We start from the raw sequence: 23777 nt of genomic DNA on the forward strand, positions 1-23777 counted from the left end.
CCTGGCCACACTTACCTGAGACTTCCTCTTTTTGCGGCTGAGGCTTCCTGTCCAGTCGCTTAATCGCCTGATGCGGTTTTTGATGGAGTCTTTCTTTTGGAAGACAAAATCAGTTCCAGCTTGCTCCTGGTCAGGATACTGGTCCAGATCTTCACTCAGGGTGTGTGCTTTGGGCCTGCGACAGGGCAGGGTGTAGGATGAATACTGGCAGGCCTCAGTAGATTCTTCCTCCAGTGGAACATCTAGGACTGATGCAAAAGAGGCCCTGTGTAGCCTCGGACCTGGCGGAGGGTCCTGAAACTGGGACAGGTCCCTGGCTGTGGGAAAGGTAGCAGCCATTGTTGGGTCTTTGTAAAGATCTGTGATGGACACAGGGGGGGACTGTTCAGTAAAGGAGTCAAGCTGGTGGACTGGGGATTGGACCAGTGTCCTGCTGGCAGAGCAGGGTTGGTCCTGCTCACACAGCTCGGTGCTAGGCCCCCAGGGAGAGTCATACCAGGAACCATCCGAGCTGAGTGAGCTACCCTTGCTGGTCCTGGCTGTAGAAGAGGTAGATGCTGGAGGTGGGCCACTGCGGTGTCCGTCCTGCCTGCTACCGCTTGAGCCAGGCAGACTGGGAGTTGAGGCAGTCTCCAGGTTAGGGGAGAACTTAAGGAGCTGTACTGGGCCAGAAGCTGCATCCAGGAGGAGGGGGTTTCCTGAGGTGTTAGTGAACTCTACCCTGAGACTGCCATCCTTCTTGATCACCACCCGTGGGCTGCTCTGTTCCTCTAAAGCCTCGTGCTCATTGCTGTGTCCATTCAAGGTGCACCCATTGAGATCCGCCCCATACGGATTATTTCCGTACTCATCAGACAAATGCCGCCTTCTTATTCCACATCCAGGCGACCGATGCCAGCGATGCTCACTTGGGCTGCCCCTTCCCCCCTTGGAGACATGGTCACAGTGCCTCGGGGAGTAAGGTGGCCGGCTTTTAGGAGGGGACAGACAGCCACGGCCAACACACCTGGCCTTGTAGCCTGAACCCAACGGGGCACTTTTCCACCACGTATGGGGCGACAGAGCTTCATCTTTGGATGAGCGGAGCTTCAGTGAGTATGGCTTGGGTTTCCCAGGGAAGACAAAGCTGGTGCCTTTGGGGCCCTGGATGCTATATTGGCTCTCTGAATTCCCCATTGCTGCCTGGAAAAAATAAAACAATGGAAACAAAAGCAAAATGTCACCAGCATTATGCAACTCAAAGATCCATGGTACTCACACATAAGGCAGTATAATATATATAGCACAGTATGACATAATGCCAGCTCATCAGAGACATAAAATTAACTTATTACTCATAAACAATAATGACTACACTCCCGTAAAACCATACATAATCGTTTAATCTGCAGTGGCTGTTTCCAAAGTAAAACAGCAGCAGCTCTAATATCTTCCTGATGTCTTTCAAAGAGAACAGCTATAAGCAGTTCTATCACATCTGGTCATTAACCTGCATGGTCTGCACCCCCCCCTCTCATTTTTACCACATTCTTCCATTTGTTCTATAGAAAAGTCACGTCAGATGAACAGGCTTTAAGCTTTCAGGGTTGTTATGTGTGACAGAGTGCAGGACAATGTGAAATCACTTCCAGACCAGTCCACAACACTCTTACATTAGTGACGGAGAGCCGTGACCACAGAGACATTTCATTACAGGGTTGATGCTATAGCAGATTAAGTGCTGGGATGCTGCTGCCAGTAAGAGACAGTGCTATATCTACTGCTGAGAGTTGTGATTGCATAATAGGGAAAGCTAAATACCTACAATGGTCTACAAGTCTTGGACTTAGCACAGGAAGTAGATTAGGAACTAAGACAAACCTCTCCATTACATAAAAATCTTTTTTTTTTAAACAGTTGCTTAACAAACCCTTTTTTTATTTTGCTTAAATGAAAAAAAATTGTCAAAAACTGTTAAATTATGAAAAGGACATATTAAAAGGACATATTTGCACATTATGGTAAAAAGAGAATTAATAGATAAATGTGTATAACTGGCATATTTTAGATTTAAGGTTAAATCTAATCTATAATTTTGGAAATGTCTCTGATGCAGCCTAAAATGCTGGATCGGGTATCAGCAAGTCTGCTAATCTATGCACTGATCTGACACCATGTCACTTTTTTAATAAACTTCAAGGTAGCTCAACACCTGGATAAAACATAACGCAGGACAACCACCGCTCCAACCAGCTTAATCTTGGCAATGTGCTGAAAACAACGAGTCCAAACTGGCAGAAAAGATATTCACACATTTATATCGATGTAATGTTTCACTTGACACACTTGGATAAAAAGGCAGTTTTTCCCAGGCAACTTTTCTTTGCCGCTTTGAAACAGTAGCCCACAGAGCAGGTTTTGCAGCCACGGTCAACTTTCTGTTTTAGAGCAGGGAGAAATAATTGATTTCCAGTAAATAGTTTAACATTAGCCGTTAACAAAAATGTGAGAAATACTGGCAGTATTTTACACTGGAAAGTCACACCACTAAAAAGGCAACATGTTCAGTATTCAAGGTTTTAATTTCAGGCTTAGAAGTATACAGCTGTTAATCTTTTATTTATTTATTTTTTTTTTATCAAAGATGCTGAATGACCACTGCTCTACCCAAGGTCCTGGAAACATCAAAAAGTCCAGCTTGTTTAATGCAATCATTAGATCCAGTGACTGAGAATTGTTACTTTTACCTGCCTGTCAATTGTTGATTCATGTAGCGCTGATGAAGGTCTGACAGACTGAAAGCTCGGAATAAAGCATAGCTATGCATAGATGTAAGTGCGCGGAAATCTTTCCTACAGTTTTTTTTTTTGTTTTTTTTAAATCAATGCAATGTTATTGAATCACTACTCCATATCTGCCAATATGTAAGTTCAGGTACCACAATCATTATCAGCAAGGTAAAAATGGTATAAGAATATCTCTAATAATCAAGCATAATAATATTGACAACTCAGATATGAGGGCCACAAACTCACCTGTCTCAAAGTCTCTTCTCAGATTGGAGCTGTGTTCAAGGTTCCTTCCGCCTCATTCCTCAAAACAAACTCATTTCTTCGTCGTCTTCATCTGAAACACACAGAGAGAGAAGTTGACTTTAGCGCTCAGCCTCTTTCCACACAGGACTGTAATTTACCACATGTAATCTGTGTTTGATAACAGGTGTGCCAGTTAAAGAGTAGACCTAATCTGCTGTATTTGGGAGAGGACAGAGTTTGGAAGGCAGCCGCGCTTGTTTCTCACTGCGATAAGCAAAGTCAATGCAATACTAAAACAACAACTGAGATCTTACTTGTGGTAGATTTTACGTGTCTGGAAAAAGCAAAGACCTTATCGGCAGGTTTGGAAAAAAATGATTCTGCCAATATCCCAGAAACAAAAACATTTCCTCTGAAAAACCATGCAGCACAAAAGTATCAAACAGGTCTCATGAACTCCAGTTCAAATAAGTTTCCAGCAATATCAACCAAGCTTTGTGCTACACAAGACAGCACAGTACAGTAGTGCCACCCTGGCGCTACAGTATGACTCGCTGAAAAATTCACTCCACCCCCAAATCTCTCCTCAATCAGACATCCAAACCAAACATTAGTAGCATTTTTCCACCTCCCCGCAAGTAAATGACGTCGTCTTTGATCGGGGTTGGGAAAGTTTTTGAAAGCTGGCTACAGTTTACCCGTCTGTTTATTTTTAAACCTTGGAATCCTAGCTTGCTCCTTTTTTTTCACTCGTCACCGCCAAATTTGTCCGGGGGCAGGATCCAAAACCAGAAACGGCTGAGGAGCACTCTTTGTGGAGGCACCGGGCATCTTCTGAGAAGCAGTGTGACTCTGTCCTGTGTGTGTAATATAACCCACTTACATGCATGTGGCGCACACGCCAGGAGAAGGCTTTCAAATAGTGCTAACCCCCTAAGCCCCGCAGCACACGTACAGAATGCGTAAGGTTACAGTGTAAACACCCCTCTGTCAAAAGCCCTAACCTTCGGGATTAAGTGATCTGCAGCATTAAGAGTTTATCTGCTCCTGCTTGGATGCACCTTGACTGTGAGGCGAGATTAAATAGTGTTGGCTGACTAAATGGACTACAGTAAAGGAGTATAGGAGTGTGTTTAATACATGAACCTGGAAGAAATTCCACGGGGACCTGAATATTTTAAAGCTCATGAGGCATGAGATCCCGAAGTTCAAGGACAGAGCAAAGATCCAGACTGCAAAAAAAAATCAAACATAGGAGGAGCCACGCGAGGAAATTATTCTCTTCTTCTTTAAACTGTTTAGAATGAGTGTGAACATGTAGCACTTGAAAACACGGCGGAAACTTGGCCGGAGACACGTAGGCCTGGTAATGAACTTGAACCATCACTCTGAGCTGATCAGAGGATTAACTAAACACTTGCTTCTTTCGTCATGAGCTAAAGGCTGAAGGCAGAACTGACACTGGCCCTATAACCCTGCACCTATATATTCAAGCAGCTTTCTAACAGTAATTCTAATAATTTGAAGGTTTGTCGTGCTAGACGAACTGGGGCCAAGGTTCAACAGATCCTTAGCAAATCCAAAGCCAATAGTACTTATGGATGCATGATCAACTGCATTTGACTGGTCCAACGTTAAGAAGTTGAATCCCTTTCATTAAAAGGTATACCAGGCAGGGTTTTCCAAAAATAAAGGTGTATAGATGTATACAAAAGTAATCCCTCTCAATTATCACTGTTGACCTGAGGTGTGTAGCAATGTAATTATTTCCACCCTGCCCTCTACCTGTATTTTCTTGATTTCTTCTTATTTTGCTATGTTCCAGATAGGAATTTGCATTTCCTAGATTTGCAAAGGCATGGCCCACCCTACTCTCCCTCTGGCTAGTACTTGATGCCCTCATTAGTTTGGTTACTACCAAGATGAGTGGGAATAGTTAGGGTAAATCTTGAGTATGGCTGGTCGTGACTTTGCAATCCTAGGAAACACAAGTTCGCGTTCGGGACATTTCTGGGCATGTGTTTACAAAAATTTATCATGAATTCATGCATAGTATACCTTTGAGCTAGAAACCTGCAGAAAAACTGGCATAAGAAGATAGAAAGTGAAGTTGATCTGGTATTAAGTCCGTCTACATGAATGAAGACTAACTAAACAATGGTCCCTCCGGAGTAAAGACCAAGGAAGCAGCTGCCGACAACACTTGGAGTCAGCATAAAGCCGGTTGTCGAACTTGTCACAGTGACCGCTTTCTTTTAACGCTTACCCTGCAAACTTTATTCACACAGAGCAGTGTTGTGGGTATGAAAGGCTAAAAGGCGTGCCAACACACAAACCTAAAGACACACACGTTTGCCTTCTGCTGCGACTTCAACTGCGGCATTGTGCGACTGTTTTGGGGAGAACAAGACAAGTCTTCCTTTTAGCTGAGAACCACAGCGCCCAGCCTGAACTCTCCCTCCCTCTTCCCCTTCAGTCCTCTGTTCCTGTCAATAGGTTTCCTACAGGCCATCTGCTCAGGGGCCAAGGGGACCACTGCCACCCTAACGCTCCTCGACACACCCCATGACCTGGCATTCTTCTCAGGCTGCCCCTGGATGACGCCCACGTAAGCTCCATGTTTAGTCTGGCACCATGTAGGTCTTGGTTCTGCAGCTCGGGCGACTTGCAAGGAATGGGGCCACACCTCAACATGGTTTAAACACAGTAGGTACATGAAGTCATGTCCTTGAATCTAAACTTGAGAATGAAAGCTGAAGGAACAAAGTATTGACACAGCAGTGTGAAACACAGGGCAAATCCCCAGAGCCTCAAAGTAATATCATGATGCTGTTAGTGCAGTTTTGAAACTACCACAGAAGCTTGGAGGTATAGAAATCTTGCTGCTTTTTTTGGTTTCCCCAACAGAGAACACACAGTAGAGCAACAATGCTGAAAAAATAGGCTAACCATGTGCTTCTAATGGAATCAATCAAATAAATTATGCAAACAATAAAGAGGAAATAATCTCATACAAAATTAAGTACCTACAAGGTTTCATGCTTTTTGAATTATTATGTTGTGAACTAGGAACTATGAGGTCATTTGTTATTGAAAGTGACTGTTAACACAATCACACTGCCTTCCTCCTGTCAAATCACAGCCCATGGGACTTGTCTCTTATCACTTTCCTCTGGCGCTGTGACAACTGAGCTCTTAAAGGAGCAGTATACTTAAAGCGCCACTCTTTTAGAGACAATTCATGCAAAGCAACCGCACAAGATCTTCCCGGACAAAAACAACAACAGGAAGTGAAGAAGAGAACATAGTGGAGCCGAAGACCCGGCTGTCTCCTGCTGAGTTTGTGTCATAAGAACCAGATTTAAAGTATCCTGCAGGCTGTTTGCTTGTGAGGAGAAATGTCAATCTATGAATCACTTGCTGAAAGCCCATATTACTGTGTGGTGGATTCAGCCAAAGCCACCAAACATCCATCAAAGTGCTTGTTAAGTGTCTTTCGGACTTTTTCATTATACATTTGGAAGCTCCGCGCCTGGCTCCCGACCAAAAATGACATGGCAGCCTCCTGGAAGATTTATACACGTATGCCACTGCCATTCCAGAGGGATGCCAAGAAAATAAAAATGTTCCCAAACACTTTCATATCACTGAGCGCGCATCCAGTAACTTCAGCACAAGACACAAAGTTTTTCAAACCCAGTTTTTCAAAGTTTTTCAAACCCAGTTATACTCATAAGTTAACATAAGTCATGTATTAAATGCTGACAACCCCAGAAACACACCAAAATCATAAAGTGAGATTGTGAAGGGTCACTTTGTTGTACCTTCATGTACAATGCAACATGTGGCAGGCTCACACAGCAAGACAGACCACACACACACACTCTAGAGATAAAACTAAAGTGCTATCTAATAGATACGGGTGGAAACTAAACAGCACTAACACACAGTGTAACCCACACCTGTGGATCTGGACAATAGGAAACACAGTGCAACCTCTTCACCTCAGTCTCTCTTAATCCAAAAAATAGGAGAAACAAAGGGAGTGAAAGATAAAACACAGAGCCCAAAACATCCCTTACCTCTATGGCCACCCCGGGCTTTCATCTAAAAACTCTTTGAACAGCGTGCAAAGGACAAATCTAGCTGGTGTTCTCTGATCTGGATTCTCCCTGTAAAAGGCTTCTTGTGTCTTAAAGCAACACACGCATCTGACTCACACGCCCAGACACACTGGAGGACACGTGGAAACTCCCTCCCGGCTTTCAGGCAGCAGCGAATCACAGCCCTCCCGGGGTAACCCTGGGTAACGGACTGCCAAGAGGAAAAGCTAGGAGAGCTGGGGAGGAAAAAGTGAAAAGTTCTCAACAGAAGAGCTCTCTCAGAAAAAGAGGGATGTTTTATAGCTCTCGTCCGTTAGAGTCTCCACTGCAAAAAAAGGCTCCAGTACTCCACTGTGTTGTTTTTCCTATATCCTGCTTTTCCGCTGGCTCGGAGGAGGATGCAGGGCTTGTTACAGCCAAGGCGGTTTTCCATAGCTGTTTGAGGCGATTGGGCCAGACAAGCTGGCGTATAATGGCTGCAGCGCTGCCTGGGAGGCACTGGGGAGGGCGCAATGACTGGAGCTCTTGTCTGACCCTAAATACCACAATGACCCATGGAGGAGGCTAGAGAGGCAACCCGCTACTGGGGAGGGCGAAAGAGAGTGTGTGTGTATACACGTGTATGCATGAGTGAGACTGAGGCAGAGGATAAGAAAAACGTTTAGTGAGTAAAGACAGAGGTTTGGTGTGAAAAAAAGAGGAAACCGAGTTAGCTCCATGTTTGAAAGCTTCTCGGGGCCAGAAGCACGGTGCCCACAGAAATGTTTCATAGGGGTGGCCAGATGGGGCCGATCAAAATCTTGGGGTGGTTCACCAAACCAAAAACCATAACTGAATTTTTGGAATTTGATTATGCTGTTGAAGTACAAGCTAGTTGAAAACTATGCTAATATTAAGAGCTAGGGAACTGCATACTGATGTACCTTGTTTTTATCTGATAGTTAACATTACTATCTGATGTGCATAGACTAATACTGGTACAGTTAGCATTTTGATTTCCACAAGAATCCTGTTTCAATGATATTCAATGATTATTCTGCAAAAAGGGTGATTGTCCTGTTCCTTAAAAAGACAAATACAGCTTTCATTTTTAGCAGATTGATTTTAAGGAAGAAATATTTACTGGGTTTAAGCCTTCTCAAGTTTAGGGAAGACTCATGGCTATCCACAGAATCAAGCGGCAACCAGCGGGGCTGAAAAATGAAGCCAACACTGAAGTGCCAAAAACTGCAGTTCCCTTTTTGGCCACTTAAGGCTGACTTAACAGCACAGCCAATCCATGTTAAAATGCCCAACTTTATAGCGGACATAAACGTAAATGGGTTGAATTTATATATAAATTACCCCTTTACATTTTATTAAGGCTTAAAGTTTTGCAAAATCAAGGGCAGGCAACTTTAAATGACAGGCTGTTCGCCAACAGTTTCCTCAGCTTCTCTGTCAAACCCACACCGATTTTCTCGACAGCACAAGCCTAAATATGGTCACTTCTGACTCTAAAAACAACCTACATGGCGACTACCAAAATGCCAAACCGGAGTCCTCAAACCAGTGGGTGACGTCACGGAAGTTAAGTCCATTACTTTTACAGTCTATTTTAACTAACTTAGTCAGTTAGTTAACTTATAACTAATTTCATGTAGGTTTCATTAAGAATTCAAGGGCCCCCTTTGAAAATGGCTGTGGCAGTTGTTTACTCACCAAAATTTAAGCTATGCTGACATGGTTTGTATCATAGGATGCCTTGGATTGTCTTGTCTCCCAAGATACCACTATCTTTGCGCTAGCTTAAAAAAATGAGCACCTCATAGCCTCTTAAGGAAAGTAATTATTGTGTCCAGATATTTTCACCAGCAGGGTCACATACCCCCTGGCCTCCCCACTCGGAGTGCCACAGGCCAGAGCAGGCAATTGTGCATCTCATTTTGAGGAGCTAATTGAAATTCAAGGAAATGAGTCAAAACCTTTACTGGAGTTAGAATTTTTGAAATGCACTGCAAGTGTTGTGACTAAGTCATATCCCAGCGGAGACGCACTTGAGACTGCCGTCGGTCTAAAACTCGCACATGCCTCTATTTGTCTGCAATTCAAATAACTGTGGTCTCACAGTCTCAGTGGACCCATTCAGAAAGCCACACCAGTACACAACACAGCATCAGAACTGGACCAAGGGTGCCAAACTGTTCCTAAAGCTGCTTTGGCGGACCGGTTGTTTATTCTAAAGAGTTATTGGTGTTCAGGGACATCACTCCTACAAATGGAAAACTTTAGAGCCTATGTCACTAGAATGCCCTTCTCTAGAAATTAATCTCGGCCTGAATAGCTATTCAAAGTCACGACCACGACACGCTGTATGAGCAGCTGTGGGATAGTCTTCTATCAGCCGGCTGCTTGACATAGAGACATCAGCTCCGGGACACAATATTAGCAGCGTTCACCGGGGCTAAACAACATTGTTAACAACACAATAGTCCTCGTGGCCTAGTCTGAGCTGCTCTCAAAGCCCTTTGTCCGGCTTTAGATGGAGGCAGCTAAAAGGTTGGTCAACATCATGCTCGGAGGGGCTGGGAGGCATGAAAAGAGTGAGGCGCACAGAAAGAAAGAAAGAAAAGGCAGGGAGGACCACTGTGGTGCATATTCATACAGAGCAGGTGCCGGGTCTAATTCCTTACGGCCAAATGATCTGACCGCTAATTAAGATCAATTAAGGCCCCAGCAAGCTCTCCAGAGACAAATTTAATCCCTCTGTACCTAAGCTCTGGGCAACTGACTCATGCAAACATTGACCAAATTTCAACTGCTGATCTGAATGCCAAAGCTGGTGGTGAGAGCTGAAGGTCACATTGTACTTCATCCTTATAATGAGATAATTACTGATTTATCATATTCTGCCCATACCTGTACCTTACTCGAGAGTAGCAGCACAGGAAATACAAAGAAAAGCAGGGTTTCCACAAAATTTGTGGACAAAATTATAAGATTTTTCCATAACTTTCAAAGGATCTATAATTCAAAAAAATGTTCTTGCCCCACTTACCTGTTTTTTCAAACATATGAGATTCAAACATAATTTTAGCTCGCTGGCACACATTAAGGAAGAGATGGGATGCAGGGAGGAAATGGAGAAATAAAATGTCACGCACTGACGCACAATCAAGCCATGTTACATCAACCGCTTGAGAAAATAAATTTTCCATTATGTTACATTACCGTGGAAGATAATCCACGGGAGATTACTGTATTTCATCAGTCAAAACAAAATTTCATGACTTTTCCAGAACTTTCAAAGATTTATAACCTTTTTAAACCTGGATTGACATATATCTTCTTGCGCTGCATTCAGACACATTCCACAGGTGTTTTGAGCGCTGAACAAATTAGTTTGATTTCTTTCACAAACATGGAAAAAAAGGCAATGATCAACTTGAAAAGAAATGTCCTGCAAATTGCAAGAATTTAGTAGTTTTAGAAAATTATATTTATCAAAATAAGGAAAATGTTGATAAAACTATACTTTATTTCATATATATTTAAACTTTTGTTACAGAATTCTACATTTTTAATACAGTTTTTTCCAGTCACTTCCTTGTTTGTTGCTGGGGTTTTTTTTGTCCTATTTTTTCCAAATTTGTTGAGAATTTGGAGGGAATTTTTTTCTTATTGTTAAGTTGCTCATTGCCCTATTTCTATTTTTAAAAGAACTCAACCCAGTTTACTCAAGTTCCAAAGGGTTAAAAATGCAATCATGTTTCCAAAACTTTCGATTATTATTATTTTTTAATATAATTTAACTTACTCCATGACTTTTCCAGGTCTGGAAAACATGATTGAAAAATTCCAGGGTTTTCATGACTGTGGGAACCTTGGAAAAGACGTATCTAATGGGTTTAAACATGGAGGAAATCAGGGCCACTACTGTTGTATACATGGCGACAGAGGTTACGAAGAGCTTATCTGCAGAGCTTTGCTTTGGGATAAAGATTTCAAACACCGGGATCCCCTCAGATATTGAGGTCTAAGATGACTCCTGATGGCCTTTCGGTCTCTCTGCCCAATAGACAGTGTGGCAATCTCACAATGCTCACAGAAATCCACTTCCCACAATGTGCGACGACAGTTACTTCAGTTAAACCGACATTATGTCATAAAGCTACTTCCATAATGGCTGATAGTGACAGGTTAAGGTGAGTCCGGCTGTGAGGGGGTTAAAAGGCCCAGAGCGCTTATACTGGCTTATTACATGTTTAACAGAGAGGTAGACACCTTAACTTTCCATGTAAATGACTCTTTTAAAAATACATAACTTATGTCACATTTAACCTCAGACAGATTACTTGCAATAATCCATCTCCAATGAAAAACTCATGCTGGCAGAGCGGTGCTCGTAGGGCTGATGAATGGCATGGAGAAAGAGAGTCAGAGCGCAGAGTCAGAGGGAGACATACGAGTTTTCAGTCAGCATGTTAATATTTCTCGTCTTCCTCATAAACAGCGTGATGGAGCCACTGTTATAGCTGGAGGCCGTTTATGGTTTGATGCCATTGATTATCCTGCTCACTGGGGACTGCAGTCTGCGGCAATTTGTGAACCAAGCGTCCGTTGGGAGGAAATAAATTGATCTTAATTGCTCATTTTAGCAGAGATTAGTAGACTGCCGCACCCACAAGCAAGGATTTAAATATCAATGGTCTAGAAAGGCAGTGGAAATTACAACTAGATGATGGTCGGAGGAACTGGGGGTGCAGACTGATGGAATTCACTTAGGATGGAGGGCTTTAAGTCAGGGTGAAAGGTCAAGTCTTTGTTTGGTGGATCCACTCACAGCCTTGTCTGTCTGACAATTCAGCCACTGGGGTTTATCTTGTATCCAAATATTTTCTTAAAAAGGTGATGTCTGTAGTTTTCTATCTAGACCATACCCCCCTCCACTAAAAGTGCTTTTTTGCTTCTTTATTTGCCATTGACAATCTCAGGTTGTTTTGAATTTTCCAACAACGTGATGGATCCATTCAGAATTTGGTCTTTTTGTTAAAGAGTAAGATCCTTTTGTTTAACCAGCAACAGCCCCAAAATCACTAGAATCAAACCAAGACTCCATTTGAATGAACAGTGATTTTATCATTGTAAATATACAACATACATAATAGTAAAAACTTACATTCTTAGTTTGTTTTCCACTGTTCCAACAATCACTCTTTGTTCAAAGAAACCATTAATTCATACAGTCTGATGTGAAAACTACGGCTCTATACACACTAAAAACATTATTTCTTTATATGGAGGCTGCTGGGTTTGGTGATGGCGTTTTCAGGGCTGTCTCTGGTTAAACAAAAAGGTGGTGCTTTCACAAAATATTCACATATTATGATATATTTTTGTAAAAATCGGCAAATAATATAAGCACTACAACAGTCTGGTAAGTACACAAAATTACATCATTTATCTGTAATGAAGCCCATAAAACCAGAAAAAGACTTACACTTACAATGTTACAGTCCAAACTCTGAGACAATGCCTAGCGTCATTTCACAATAACAATATAAAATCAATATATCACCAGGCCCTAATTCAGGTTAAAAAATTTAGAAGTTATCCTTTAAACCGAACATCTTTACATATAAAAAATAAATAGAGCTTTTATAAAAACTCCTTGACATTGAGTTTACTTATAAGAGGTGTTTTTGTTGTTAATTTTTCCCCAAAGAACACTGTGTGTACACATGTGTTTCTCATATTCTATGCCATTCATATCATTCAAAGGTTCCACCATCCATCCTCTATTCCTCCCTCTCCGCCTCCTCATCTCACTGTCCCATACGGTGAAATCTCTATTTGCTGCCAGCCTCCCCTGCTGCCGACTCACTTTATTTTCTACAGATTGGAGCTCCTGTCAGACAAGACAGTCCAAAACACAGAGAGTCCAACACTCTCCACTTTAATTTAACCAGGATATGCGGGCGCATGCAGGCTCTCTGCTCACAATAGAGGGGTGATGAGTGTCTGTGTGTGTGTGTGTGTGTGTGTGTGTGTGTGTGTGTGTGTGTGTGTCAGAGAAGACAACACCTCAGGGTTTGTCCTCTGCTGACAGCAGTGGTGTAGAAATCTAAAATGAGAAATGTGCTGTAAACATCCTCGAATGCTTTGTTGAGTGGAGACACTGACTCGGAACATCCTCAAGGGGGTGTTGGCACCCATATGCTGCTTAATAGTGCATGTGTGTATGTCCACACACTTTTTCATTTGCATGTTTTGAGTGGCAGAGTGAGGAATAGGTTAACACACAAAAAAGGGTGTGTGTGTGTGTGTGTGTGTGCATGAGATCCAGCAAACAGCTGGAAGACTGCAGGTGCAAATCAGCTTTCCATCAGCTTCTCTGCTAATTAAGCAGCTTAATGGACAGAAGAAGAAGGTCGTTTTGAGGGTTAAATCTGTGAAGAAAGGAGGCATGCATGCACACACACACACACACACACACACACACACACACACACACACAGCATGTGCTTGAACTTTATCCAAAGCTACAGTATCTATCTACAATTTAGCCGGATGGATTTTCTGGTGCAATAATTCTGCTCACACACACACCTCAACATCTGTGCTGCAGCAGAACACTGCAACCAAGTTTATTCAGCTTCATGTCATCTTCATATAGTCTAAGCTAAAGCAGTGCAACCTTTAAAAGCCCCTGTGTTGAAAGTTAAAGAGAGAATGCCTGGAGGTGACTGCAAAAGAAAAACAACGATTGACAGGCGGTGCATATGAAACATGTGGAATCTGAGTCTTTAGCAGCTAAAGGGTCAGATAAGAGACCCGCAGGCTCATGGGAAAACAAGCGCACACCCAGCCCTGCCCAGGAAGACGGGGCAAAGCACGACAGCTTCCTCGCACAAAGGGGAAGGAGAGATACTAATTATCTCTCCACTGATAAGAGATAGGGGGAAAAAGTGCCTTTGAGGTGGAGAAAAGAGAAAAGAACGACATTCGTTGTTCACCTTCAGGAAGGTCAGTGTGAATCTCAGGCGTCATCAATAAAGACAAAATCTTTTTTCTCCTCCTTCACTTTTTGCCACAGTGACTTTGTATATTTTGCACATAACACACCTGCATTAAAGACCATTCACAAACTGTATTATCTCCACTGGAATTGACTGTGGCTGTCCTTTGTGCTCTGCGGGATAATCTGTCACACGCTCCGCAGTGTGAGCTCAAGTGATTAATACGATCAGCCCGCGACTCACTCACTCATTACCATAGCAATAGCCACTGTAGTGTACTGCGACAGTCATGTGAGACACACTTCGGTCTCCCTAAGGTGATCCATCAGAGATCATTGACCATCGCGGTGCACATGGAGCCAGCTGCTAGAGGTCGCTGCGCAGTATCAGGGAAACAATGAGGATGCTGGGGGATTTCAGGTAGAAGTGCACAGCAATCAATGGGCTCATACAGAAAGCAGAAGTCACACGTGCACAGTCAAAACCAGCACGCACATGCAGCATCAATCACAATACTCAACAGGAGGAGAAAAAAAAATCAATTGAAGGAGCAGAAATCAATTCATCTGCGATTTGAAAAGAGGTAAACGCTCAAAGTGCCCCAGACGTGAACTGGCACCATAAAAGCCGCAGCCTTCGAATTAAAATGACATTTGTCTGGTCAATGCAGCTCTATCTGGGGTAGTAGGGCAAACAACCAAGTCTGGCTTTGTCCCAGCAGACACAAACACACACACACAAAAAGCTCCTACACACACCTGCTAAACTAAGCTGGCACATACTGCTGCAGGGGGGAGGGCCAAACACTCTGCATCCAGATGCTCTGTTGGTATATATATGTGCAAGTGTGTGTGGCTCCTTTCCCCATCCATCACTGCCACAGACATGCATTAATCCCTCTCTGCATTCTTGAGGAGCTCTGACGCCAGAGGGAGCTTGCCCTTGTGGCCTCCCTCCACCCTCCACCATGGGTGTACAGCACCCAGCGTCGAGTCACTTTGCTGCAGGTTTAAAAAAAAAAAACTTGATTCAAAAATGTGTGTGAGCTGATGGATCACCAACATGTGATTTAAGCTTGAAAAGCCAGAGGACAGTTTGACACTAATGGATATGGTAATTCAAATGTTATCTCCCTATGCCAAGGCGAGCCATATGTTCATGGTAAACTAGCGCTCCAACTGGCAGTGCCTCTCCCTTTATGGCCTATTAAGGGCCAAAGTGTCCATCACAGTCGGGCCAAACAGAACATGAATCACTCAGCTCGCTCTGATCGAAATCATGAGCATTATTCTATTCAGCGTACAAGTTAAGAGAGAATCTGGCTGCTTACACGAGGAGAAAACCTTTAAAAATTATAAGTCAGTGAGAAATACTAAATTTGGGAATGACTGGGTCACAGCAAATGTTGGTACTTGCTCAGCACTTTCTAATACATCACAGTCATGCCTGCTGAAGCCGTGAATTGTGACAAACTGACAGGCAAAAGCCAAGATGATGCTTGAAGTCTGTTTGAAGTGGGTAGACCAGTCTGGGCCTGTCTGGTTGGTTTGCTCATGGTGGTCAAGGTTAAGAAAGATAACAAAGGAGCAGCTATCCATTAGGGGCCATTACCTGAAGCAATTACAGTCCATATTAAAGCCTTTCTTTAACCACATTGGCAGGTTTGAAAGACAGCCTCTTGTTAAGTGCTAAGGATGGATTTTAACTGGTGAGAACATCATCTAAACATAGCAGACCAGTCAATGTGGTGCAAAAAAAATGTCCACTTTAGCACAAGATAATTCAGTGTAGGGATGTCAGTTTCTATTGCCACAATTTAAACAGGCCAAAACTTTTGTTTAAGTAATAGCGTATGCTTTTAATGTGGCGCTCCACTGACTGAGAGAGCTTTAGCACTACATTTCAAAGCACTATCTATTTAGAAGTGATGGAATTTTATTATTTTTTTATTATTGCTTTTTATTATTATTTATTTTCTGTAAGCCATGCTATCAGACAGCTGGCCAGGTGTGCACAGGTGAGTAAAAGGCTTCATTTTGGGCACAAAGCCCTTTAAGCACTGCTGAGTATGTTGGTACCACTAGCTGTGCTGACACAACTAAAGCTGATAAAACATAGTCAACAATGCTAAAATGGGTTTTACATCTCAAATTTGAGCCGCTTACTCATCAGGGAGAGCTGGGGCAACTGGTCGCCTGTGTCCACAGCAGCACTGTGGGGAAGGGACAGCATTATTACTTAATTATTATTATGTGTACATACCTTATTTCCTCTATGTACATACTTATTTTATTACTTATTTATTGTTACTTGTTATTGTTATTTTCTTTGTTACATTTCACTTTTCTTTTTTCATGCTGCTGTAACATTTGGAATTTCCCCCAATGGGGGATCAATAAAGGAATATTCTATTCTATTCTATTCTATTCTATTATTTGCCATACTCCCAAGAACACTGCTATCCAACGAAAGTTAGCATGTGCACGTGGGTTTTTAAAATACAGGTAAACTCAAAAAATACTGCATTCCCATGACCAGCAAACAACACACGAGGCTGTCAGTTTTTGTGTGTGTGCGTGTGTGTGTGGGTTGTTTTGTTGGTGTGTCCGTGCGACGTCACAGACAGGCAGGAGAACAGGTCAACAGTAAAAGGAACAGAGGTCTTTGAAAACTTTTCAGTAGTTCTTGTTCTTTATATATCGCATACTGATTCTGTCTCGCTTTCAAACTCGGTGCAGATGAATTTGGATCAGTGTTTTAGCGCTGCTTAGGAGGAGACAGATGGTAATTAGTGGTGTAACTTCATTGCATCTCGCCAGTTAAAGAGCTAAAATTAGCGGATTCACGACGATCTAAGCCGGACACAATAAAAACCCATGACTACTGCAGAGTCATTTTGGACGGGTGTGAATGCAGATCGTATGCATTCTCACTGCATTAAAAAGCCAGATGTTAGCGGGTGTTAACAGGTTTTTTGTGCATTGGGAATGAGGCTTAAGTTAGCTAGCTAGCTCACTCCTACCAGACCTGAGTGGAGTGGTGTGCAGTACAGTAAAAAGAAGAATAGCAAAATTAACCTATAGATCAACATGTGAAACCAGTCAAATATTCTCTGTGGTTAACCAATTAACAGTTAACCGGAGAGACAGTTAACCAATTAACAGTTATCAGCTAAAACCCCTTATCAATTGCCTCTCAGCTTGCTTTTTTCATGTTAAAAGCTGCTGGGGTCTACTTTATTCTGCCGTGTTTCAACATATTGACACTTTAAGAAATGTCTGAAAAAAGTGAAATTGAAGTGCAAACCAGGAGGATTATCCCTCTCCACCAGAACGGAGGATTAAACTTGTTTAAAACTAATTCCAGGACTGCATCGCTTATTAGGAGTGACCTTTTTTTGCTGCGGTGAATCCAAACTACATCACAAATGCATTAGGCGTCACAGGAATGCAATTTCTCTCTGTTTAAAAATGAAAATGATCATGATGATTCACCAGGAAGGCTTTAGTATTCTCATCACACTGTCCAGCCTGTGTGAGACAAACATACATCCTCGTCTCCAGCAGAGCAGAATGGAGCTAGGCGACCGGCTGTAGATGGCAGGATAAAGGCAGAGAGGTTGTCAGCATCAGGTCACAGACCTACATCAGAGCCCTGTAAACACAGGACCACAGTCTGGACTGCTAAATAAACCATCCATCAGGTGAAATCAACCCTGTTTAGACCAGTCCTGCTGTACCTGGAGCCTATACGCATACGTGTTTACACACATTCAGCTTATACATTTCTTTAAATGCTCGTTCAGCCTCTAAAAAAGGAAGCATCTTACTTATAACACAGCTTTAGTAAACACGCTTCTGAGCTCACATGCGAAGAAAGCTCATGTAAATCTCCACATAAAGTAACAAGCTTCTGACGTAAAGCTGCTCACAGCGACTGGCTTTCCACAGAAGACGGAGAATAACTAATATTCTTTGCTGAGCTGGCCGTCGATCAAAGGTGGGTAAATTCCCGAAGCAATAAACAGGTTATGAAATAAAACCAGCTTAGTGCAATCTTGCCTTTACAGGAAGGCAGAAACACTATTGCTCCTGTTATCATTAACCAAAACAATTTGTTTTATTGCAGCTTCAAGCCCAGCTGGCCCTAATATACAGTATCTGTTACTGTCCGAGACAGACTTACAGAGCAGATAAGAGGAGAGGAAATCTGAGCTGGACTGTCTGCTCAGCATCCTGAAGGCACTGATGATGGGTGAGACAGCTGGTGAGGAGCCAGACGCAAACACACACACACACACACGGAAATTTTACTCATCTCCAGAGCCACCAGATCTGGATGTGTGAGGTTTCTCTGTGCACGCAGCAGGCTCTTAAATATCTGCATAGGATACAGGCAAGCACCTATGTGCACATATGAGCTTGTACAGAAGCTTTTTTCGGTCATTTGCAGTGGTGGAAGAACTACTCGGATCACTCCGGCAAAAGTAGCAATAATACAGTGAAAAATACGTTGTTACAATTAAAACCCTGCATTCAGGACTTTCCTTAAAGGGACAGTTCCTCCCAAAATCAAAAATACACATTTTTCCTCTTAACTGTAGTGCCATTTATCAATCTAGATTGTTCTGGTGTGAGTTGAGGAGTATTTGAAATACCAGAGATGTCTGCCATAACCCCAATATAATGGAAAGGAATGGCACTCAGCTTGTTGCGCTTCTTGCGCACAAACTTTTTTTTTTTTTGAAGAACTGTGCAGGCTCTTGCTCATGACAGTGCAAGATGTGCAAATAAATGGCATCCTCAGCTGAGCTGTAACGTTAGTTAGTTCAGTGTTAGGGGTCGACCGATATTGGTTTTTCAGGGCCAATACAGATACCAATTATTAGTAATTATTGAGAACAATGATTGATATTTGGAACCAATATGCATTTACAATGAAAAGGGAAAATCTTACTGTCAATATTTAGAATTTGTAACATAAAACTCCAACACAAAGCTATGTTTAAATGCCTTTGGCAAATGTAAAATCAAAACTGAAACTTTCAACATCATTTCTGGAGAGAGACATTGCTGTTTTTTCAAATGCAATTTTTTGGTGCGTTGAACATCACAAGGCGAGTGCCATCTCTTAGTTCCATTACATTGGAGAAAAGGCAGACATCTCTATGGCTGACATCTCCAAGACTCGGCACCTCACGCCAAATCAATCTACACTGACAAATAGCACAAAGGGTTAGAGGATAAATATGACTGTTTTTTTATTTAAGGGTAAACGGTCCCTTTAAGTACAGTAATCCAGTAGAAGTCACAATGCACCACTGCTCATTTCATTTAAGCTAATGTACTTTATTTGAAACAGCTTCAACAGAGTTGATTTCATTACAGCAGCCACTAAACAACCACACCCGAGAGTGTAAAAACCACGAATTACCATTAACCTTAGACTGTGGAGAAAATGTGTCTGTCTGTGAGAAATAAGGCCACATTTTACACATCATACAGAGGAGGAGCTCCGTGCTCACAAACTGGTTAAACACCTTCACTGAGTGTTTAGAAACATCTTTGCATGTCTGCTTTGCCTTTTTCCCAGCACATGTTTTAGTTGGTAGACGACGCATGACCTAGTTTCTGTCCCCAAACTGTGTCATAGGTTAAAATGCAATTCTGTGGAAGTATAGTGTGAAACCTGTTTGGAGAAAGTTTTCTTGGTAACACACACATGTGCAGTTTGTGCCTTTGTTCTGCGACTCCTTTTCATGTCAAGCAGAAACATTTTGGCAGGAGTTCTGCAAGGCTCACTCTAAAGTGGCCCAAATGGCAAAGGTGAGATTAGATTTCACTCTTGAATTATCACAAGAAATTAGCCGGGAGCCGTTATCGACCTATAATCCAGAACAGGTGCTCAACAAAGCACTCAAGCAGTGGCATGTTTAAGTGGGAAAGTTAAATAAACGCGACAACAAAGACTGACCTGTGTCCGCTGCAAGAAAAACACCTAAACCAGTTTCTCTAGTCACGCGGACGCAGGGGCACGTGAACTAATTCGATTGTGGCAGAAAAGTCACTGGCAAATCTTTGCAAAACAAACTCCTTTGTCCGGCTCTGCAAAGCCTTTTCATTCAGGAATGTGGTTTATAAAGACTGATAACACAGAGACGAGCCAATGCGGGCACCGAGTGGCACCTCATCTAAGGCCATGGCAAGGCTCTGCTAAGCGCTAGCAGCTGTGCCACATGTGCACCACTTTTACCGACATGATTAAATTAAGGCCTCTGCCAAACTCATTATTATCCCATCCATATAGGGAGGCTCAAGAATGTCAATGAGGGCCGTGCTCATTATGCAGTCGTTATGCGCGGTGCCCACAGAGAAACAAGAACTTTCACACGACTGCAGACTGTAAATCAGAGGCATATCCGAGCTGGGGCTTGTGTCACTGAAAAATTATAGGCCGGCCCTTAATTTTTACTCTGTAAAATAAATTCCTCGACCAATTGAATTACACCACACGGGCAGATGCGACAGTCCGGTGATGTCCCACAGGATGGGCTGGTGGAATCGACAGGCAGATGCTCCCACCAGTAGAGGTCACGAAAGGTCAAGCTGTTCCATTATGAGAGGACAAGGGTGGTATTTATTCACAGCCGTTCCCTCCGAAGCAGGGGTGGGCTTAGAGGGAATGGAGATGGATACTTAACCCTTAAGGCAAACGCCTGACTACAATCCATCCACTGTTCCTCTCATTACTGCTGGAGATACGGAGAAACTGTTTTACCCACACCCACTGAGAAGAAGGTATGAAAAAAGAAGTCGCTGCAAAAATTCACAGATTACCCGACTCCAGAATGATCAAGAGAAAGTGCTGCCACCCAGGCAAGAGAATAACAAAAGAGCACAGAGGGGGGTGTTCTCACAATACACACTGCAAAGATCCATACACTGTAACTCACTTTAAACAGCAATAATGACCACAAAAGCATATAGTGGTTTAAACAGTCAAACCTGACCTGGCTTTGAGGCTCCTTTGTCTACATCAAAGAGACTCTAATGTACCAAACAGCATATGGACGACGAAGGTTTTCAACATTTTTCAAAATACGTTCAAACATATATTGGCCTCAGACTCCTGTGGCTAGCCAAAGTGTATTGCACAACGTGCCAAAAAAGCCTAGACATTAAGCACGGTGATACTGATGCTGGTAAAAGATCGGAAAGAATGAGTGCAGTCTTCCAGCTTGTTAAAATACTTGTTGGCTTCGAAAAAAGCCTGTGGCATTATATGATAGCATGATTAGCAAAGGCAGGAGGCACGTCTGGGACCCAACATGTGCACTTAGGCAATCCCCCTTCTACACAAATACACGCACGCACACTCTAAAACACACACACACACACACACACACACACACACACACACACACACACACACACACACACACTTATCATTTCAGAAAAGCTGTCCAATGACTAACAACCTACTTTCTTTTGGGCCAATTAGGTGTTAAGCATGCCACTGAAAAACAAAAGGTTGAAATGTGTTAATTTAAGCTTCCACATCCTTACTCAAGATTTCATCAGTCATAGGAAAAATGAACACACGATTCATCGAGTGAAAGACAAAATGATTCATGAGGCTAATAATACAACCTGACTGTGTAAGTACAGTTTTTCACCCAGCTCCCTGAACTGTAACAATCATCTTAACTGTCAGGAAACCCCAGTTCCTGGCATTTCTCCACAATGTTATTATTAGTTTAAGCCCGGGCTTGCCAGTACGAATTTATGCACTGTATAATATTGTTATTAGTATTTTAAAAAAAGGGGGCAACCACAAGTTTCCAGTGAGGCCGATGGCTCCACGCGAGCAGACCACAGGGCTTGCTGTCGGAGGCGAAACCGCCCGCTCGCTCGCACACACACAAAATTACTAGTGAGGAGCAGGACGAGCGCCTAAAGAGACAAGGGCGGTTTTCAAAATAGCTTCAAGAAAATATCTCAGTTATTAAAGTCATTCTTTTACAGTTAAACTCTGCCGGGTAGAAACAGACATCTGAGCTGAGAGAATTGGCTGATGAAAGCTGCCAACATGAGAGCAAAGGTACCTAAAGCAAAATAAGAAAAAATTAAGCTTTGAGTACTTTTTATATTGACAGAAAAAATGAATTGCAATAAGCCAGACACCAAAGTCAGCGGACTGAGTGACACTACATCAGCCACCTATTAGTCACCAGTCAGGGCGTGCTCCTTGGATCACTAACCTTGTGAGACTGTGAATAAATGATTTCACCCTCCAAAGGGGAAATGATTTATAATGAATGACTTCACTGCTGTATGCATTCACTTTACACTAGATCCTGTCACATACAAGGCGAATATCAATGAGTATATAAAAGGGAGGTTGCTGGGTGTAGAAAAGAAGTGCTCTAAGCAAAGTGTTTTTCTTTCTTTGATATGTTAGCAAAAGGACTCATATCATGAAAGCAGATGAGATGAGATCAAAACTTACAGCCAACAGGCGGTTCACACACAGCTTCTCCATCAACACTGATGATGAAGGCTTTGAGAGAGTTATGCCGTGTAACACAGAGTTCTTGTTATTCAGCTAGAAAGAATGCAAGCAGAAGAGCTGCTATACAACATGTGCGCCACGGTGGCCCCACATACTTTTGCAGTGATTTTCTAATACGCACACATGCACATCCCTTGTAGTTGTGAGTCAGTCGTTCCCTCTTTTACCACAGAGAGCCAGTCTAAATTGTAGACACTGCACGCTCACATGTCGTCCACATCCAGGGAGATCTATGTGGAAAAGCCAACAATGGTTCTGTTGAGTGGGTTAAACCACAAGGGAGGTTTAAGGGGTTGAGTGAGATGACCCATACGAGCTACTGTCCTAGCTATGATGGCTAGGACTCAGAGGAGGGGTGGGGTCAGACCGTGCAGCAAAGCACAAAGTCTAACCAAAAACCACAAGTCATCTGAAGGCTGTTTTAATTTTACAGCTTTCAAATGTGTTTGTTCTATTTCACGCATTAAAGATGTTTTGCTTTCACACTAGCAAGCTGGAGTTGTAGTGATGTTTCTTTACAGCAACAGCTCAACATTTTGGGAAATATGCTTACTCACTTCTGAGGGCAGAGTTAGATGAGAAGATTCATACCACTCTCATGTTTGTACAGTAAAAACTAAGTCTGAGGCAGCTCTGTTAGCCAAAACGACCTGGGCCAGCATCGGCCCAAACTCAGCACGCCAGAAGAAATGAATCTGTCCGTGTCTGGTGGCCCTACTCGGCTAAGAGGCAGGATTAAAGACACCCCAGAAACTGGCCAATACACTGGCACTATTCCAGCTGCTGAGACTGTGATCACTGGGCTGTTATCAAAAATGACCTGGACCAGCATTGGCCCAATCTTGGCACGCCTAAAGAAATCGGGCTAAATAAACTGACCTGATTCCAGCTGCTGATACTGCCATCACTTGGACAGGATACTGTTAGCATAAAGACTGGAAATATGGGTAAACTGCTAGCTTAGTTTTGTCAAAAGTTTTAAACAAATCTGCCTTCCAGGATCAATAAAACCTGCAGTATTTTTGTCTAGACGTTCTGACAACCTTTTTTTATTATCATTAAAGTAGCAGTGCTTGGACAGAAGGCACAGA

The 23777-nt window shown here is 42.7% G+C and overlaps 2 protein-coding genes across 3 annotated transcripts in view; both read right to left on the bottom strand.

Moving 5' to 3' along the window:
- The window catches only part of tiam2a (TIAM Rac1 associated GEF 2a), a 93639-nt gene that overhangs the window by 63391 nt on the left and 6471 nt on the right, over window positions 1-23777 (bottom strand). For both annotated transcript variants that reach the window (XM_042501511.2, XM_042501507.2), the window contains exons 2-3: window positions 3015-3105; window positions 16-1182 (exon numbers count right to left, since the gene is read on the bottom strand). In XM_042501511.2, coding sequence (XP_042357445.2) covers window positions 16-1176 — 1161 coding nt within the window. In that variant the 5' untranslated portion in view covers window positions 1177-1182; window positions 3015-3105. The remainder of the gene's footprint in view (window positions 1-15; window positions 1183-3014; window positions 3106-23777) is intronic.
- Window positions 1146-23777, bottom strand: part of scaf8 (SR-related CTD-associated factor 8) — an 86736-nt gene continuing 64104 nt past the window's right edge. The window contains exons 21-22 of the transcript XR_015778584.1: window positions 3015-3105; window positions 1146-1182 (exon numbers count right to left, since the gene is read on the bottom strand). The gene's annotated coding sequence lies outside the window, so the exon portion shown is untranslated. The remainder of the gene's footprint in view (window positions 1183-3014; window positions 3106-23777) is intronic.

Source organism: Plectropomus leopardus, chromosome 14, assembly GCF_026936395.1.
Source record: "Plectropomus leopardus strain MGB_pleo_1.0 chromosome 14, ASM2693639v1, whole genome shotgun sequence".
NCBI classification, from domain to species: Eukaryota; Metazoa; Chordata; class Actinopteri; order Perciformes; family Serranidae; genus Plectropomus; species Plectropomus leopardus.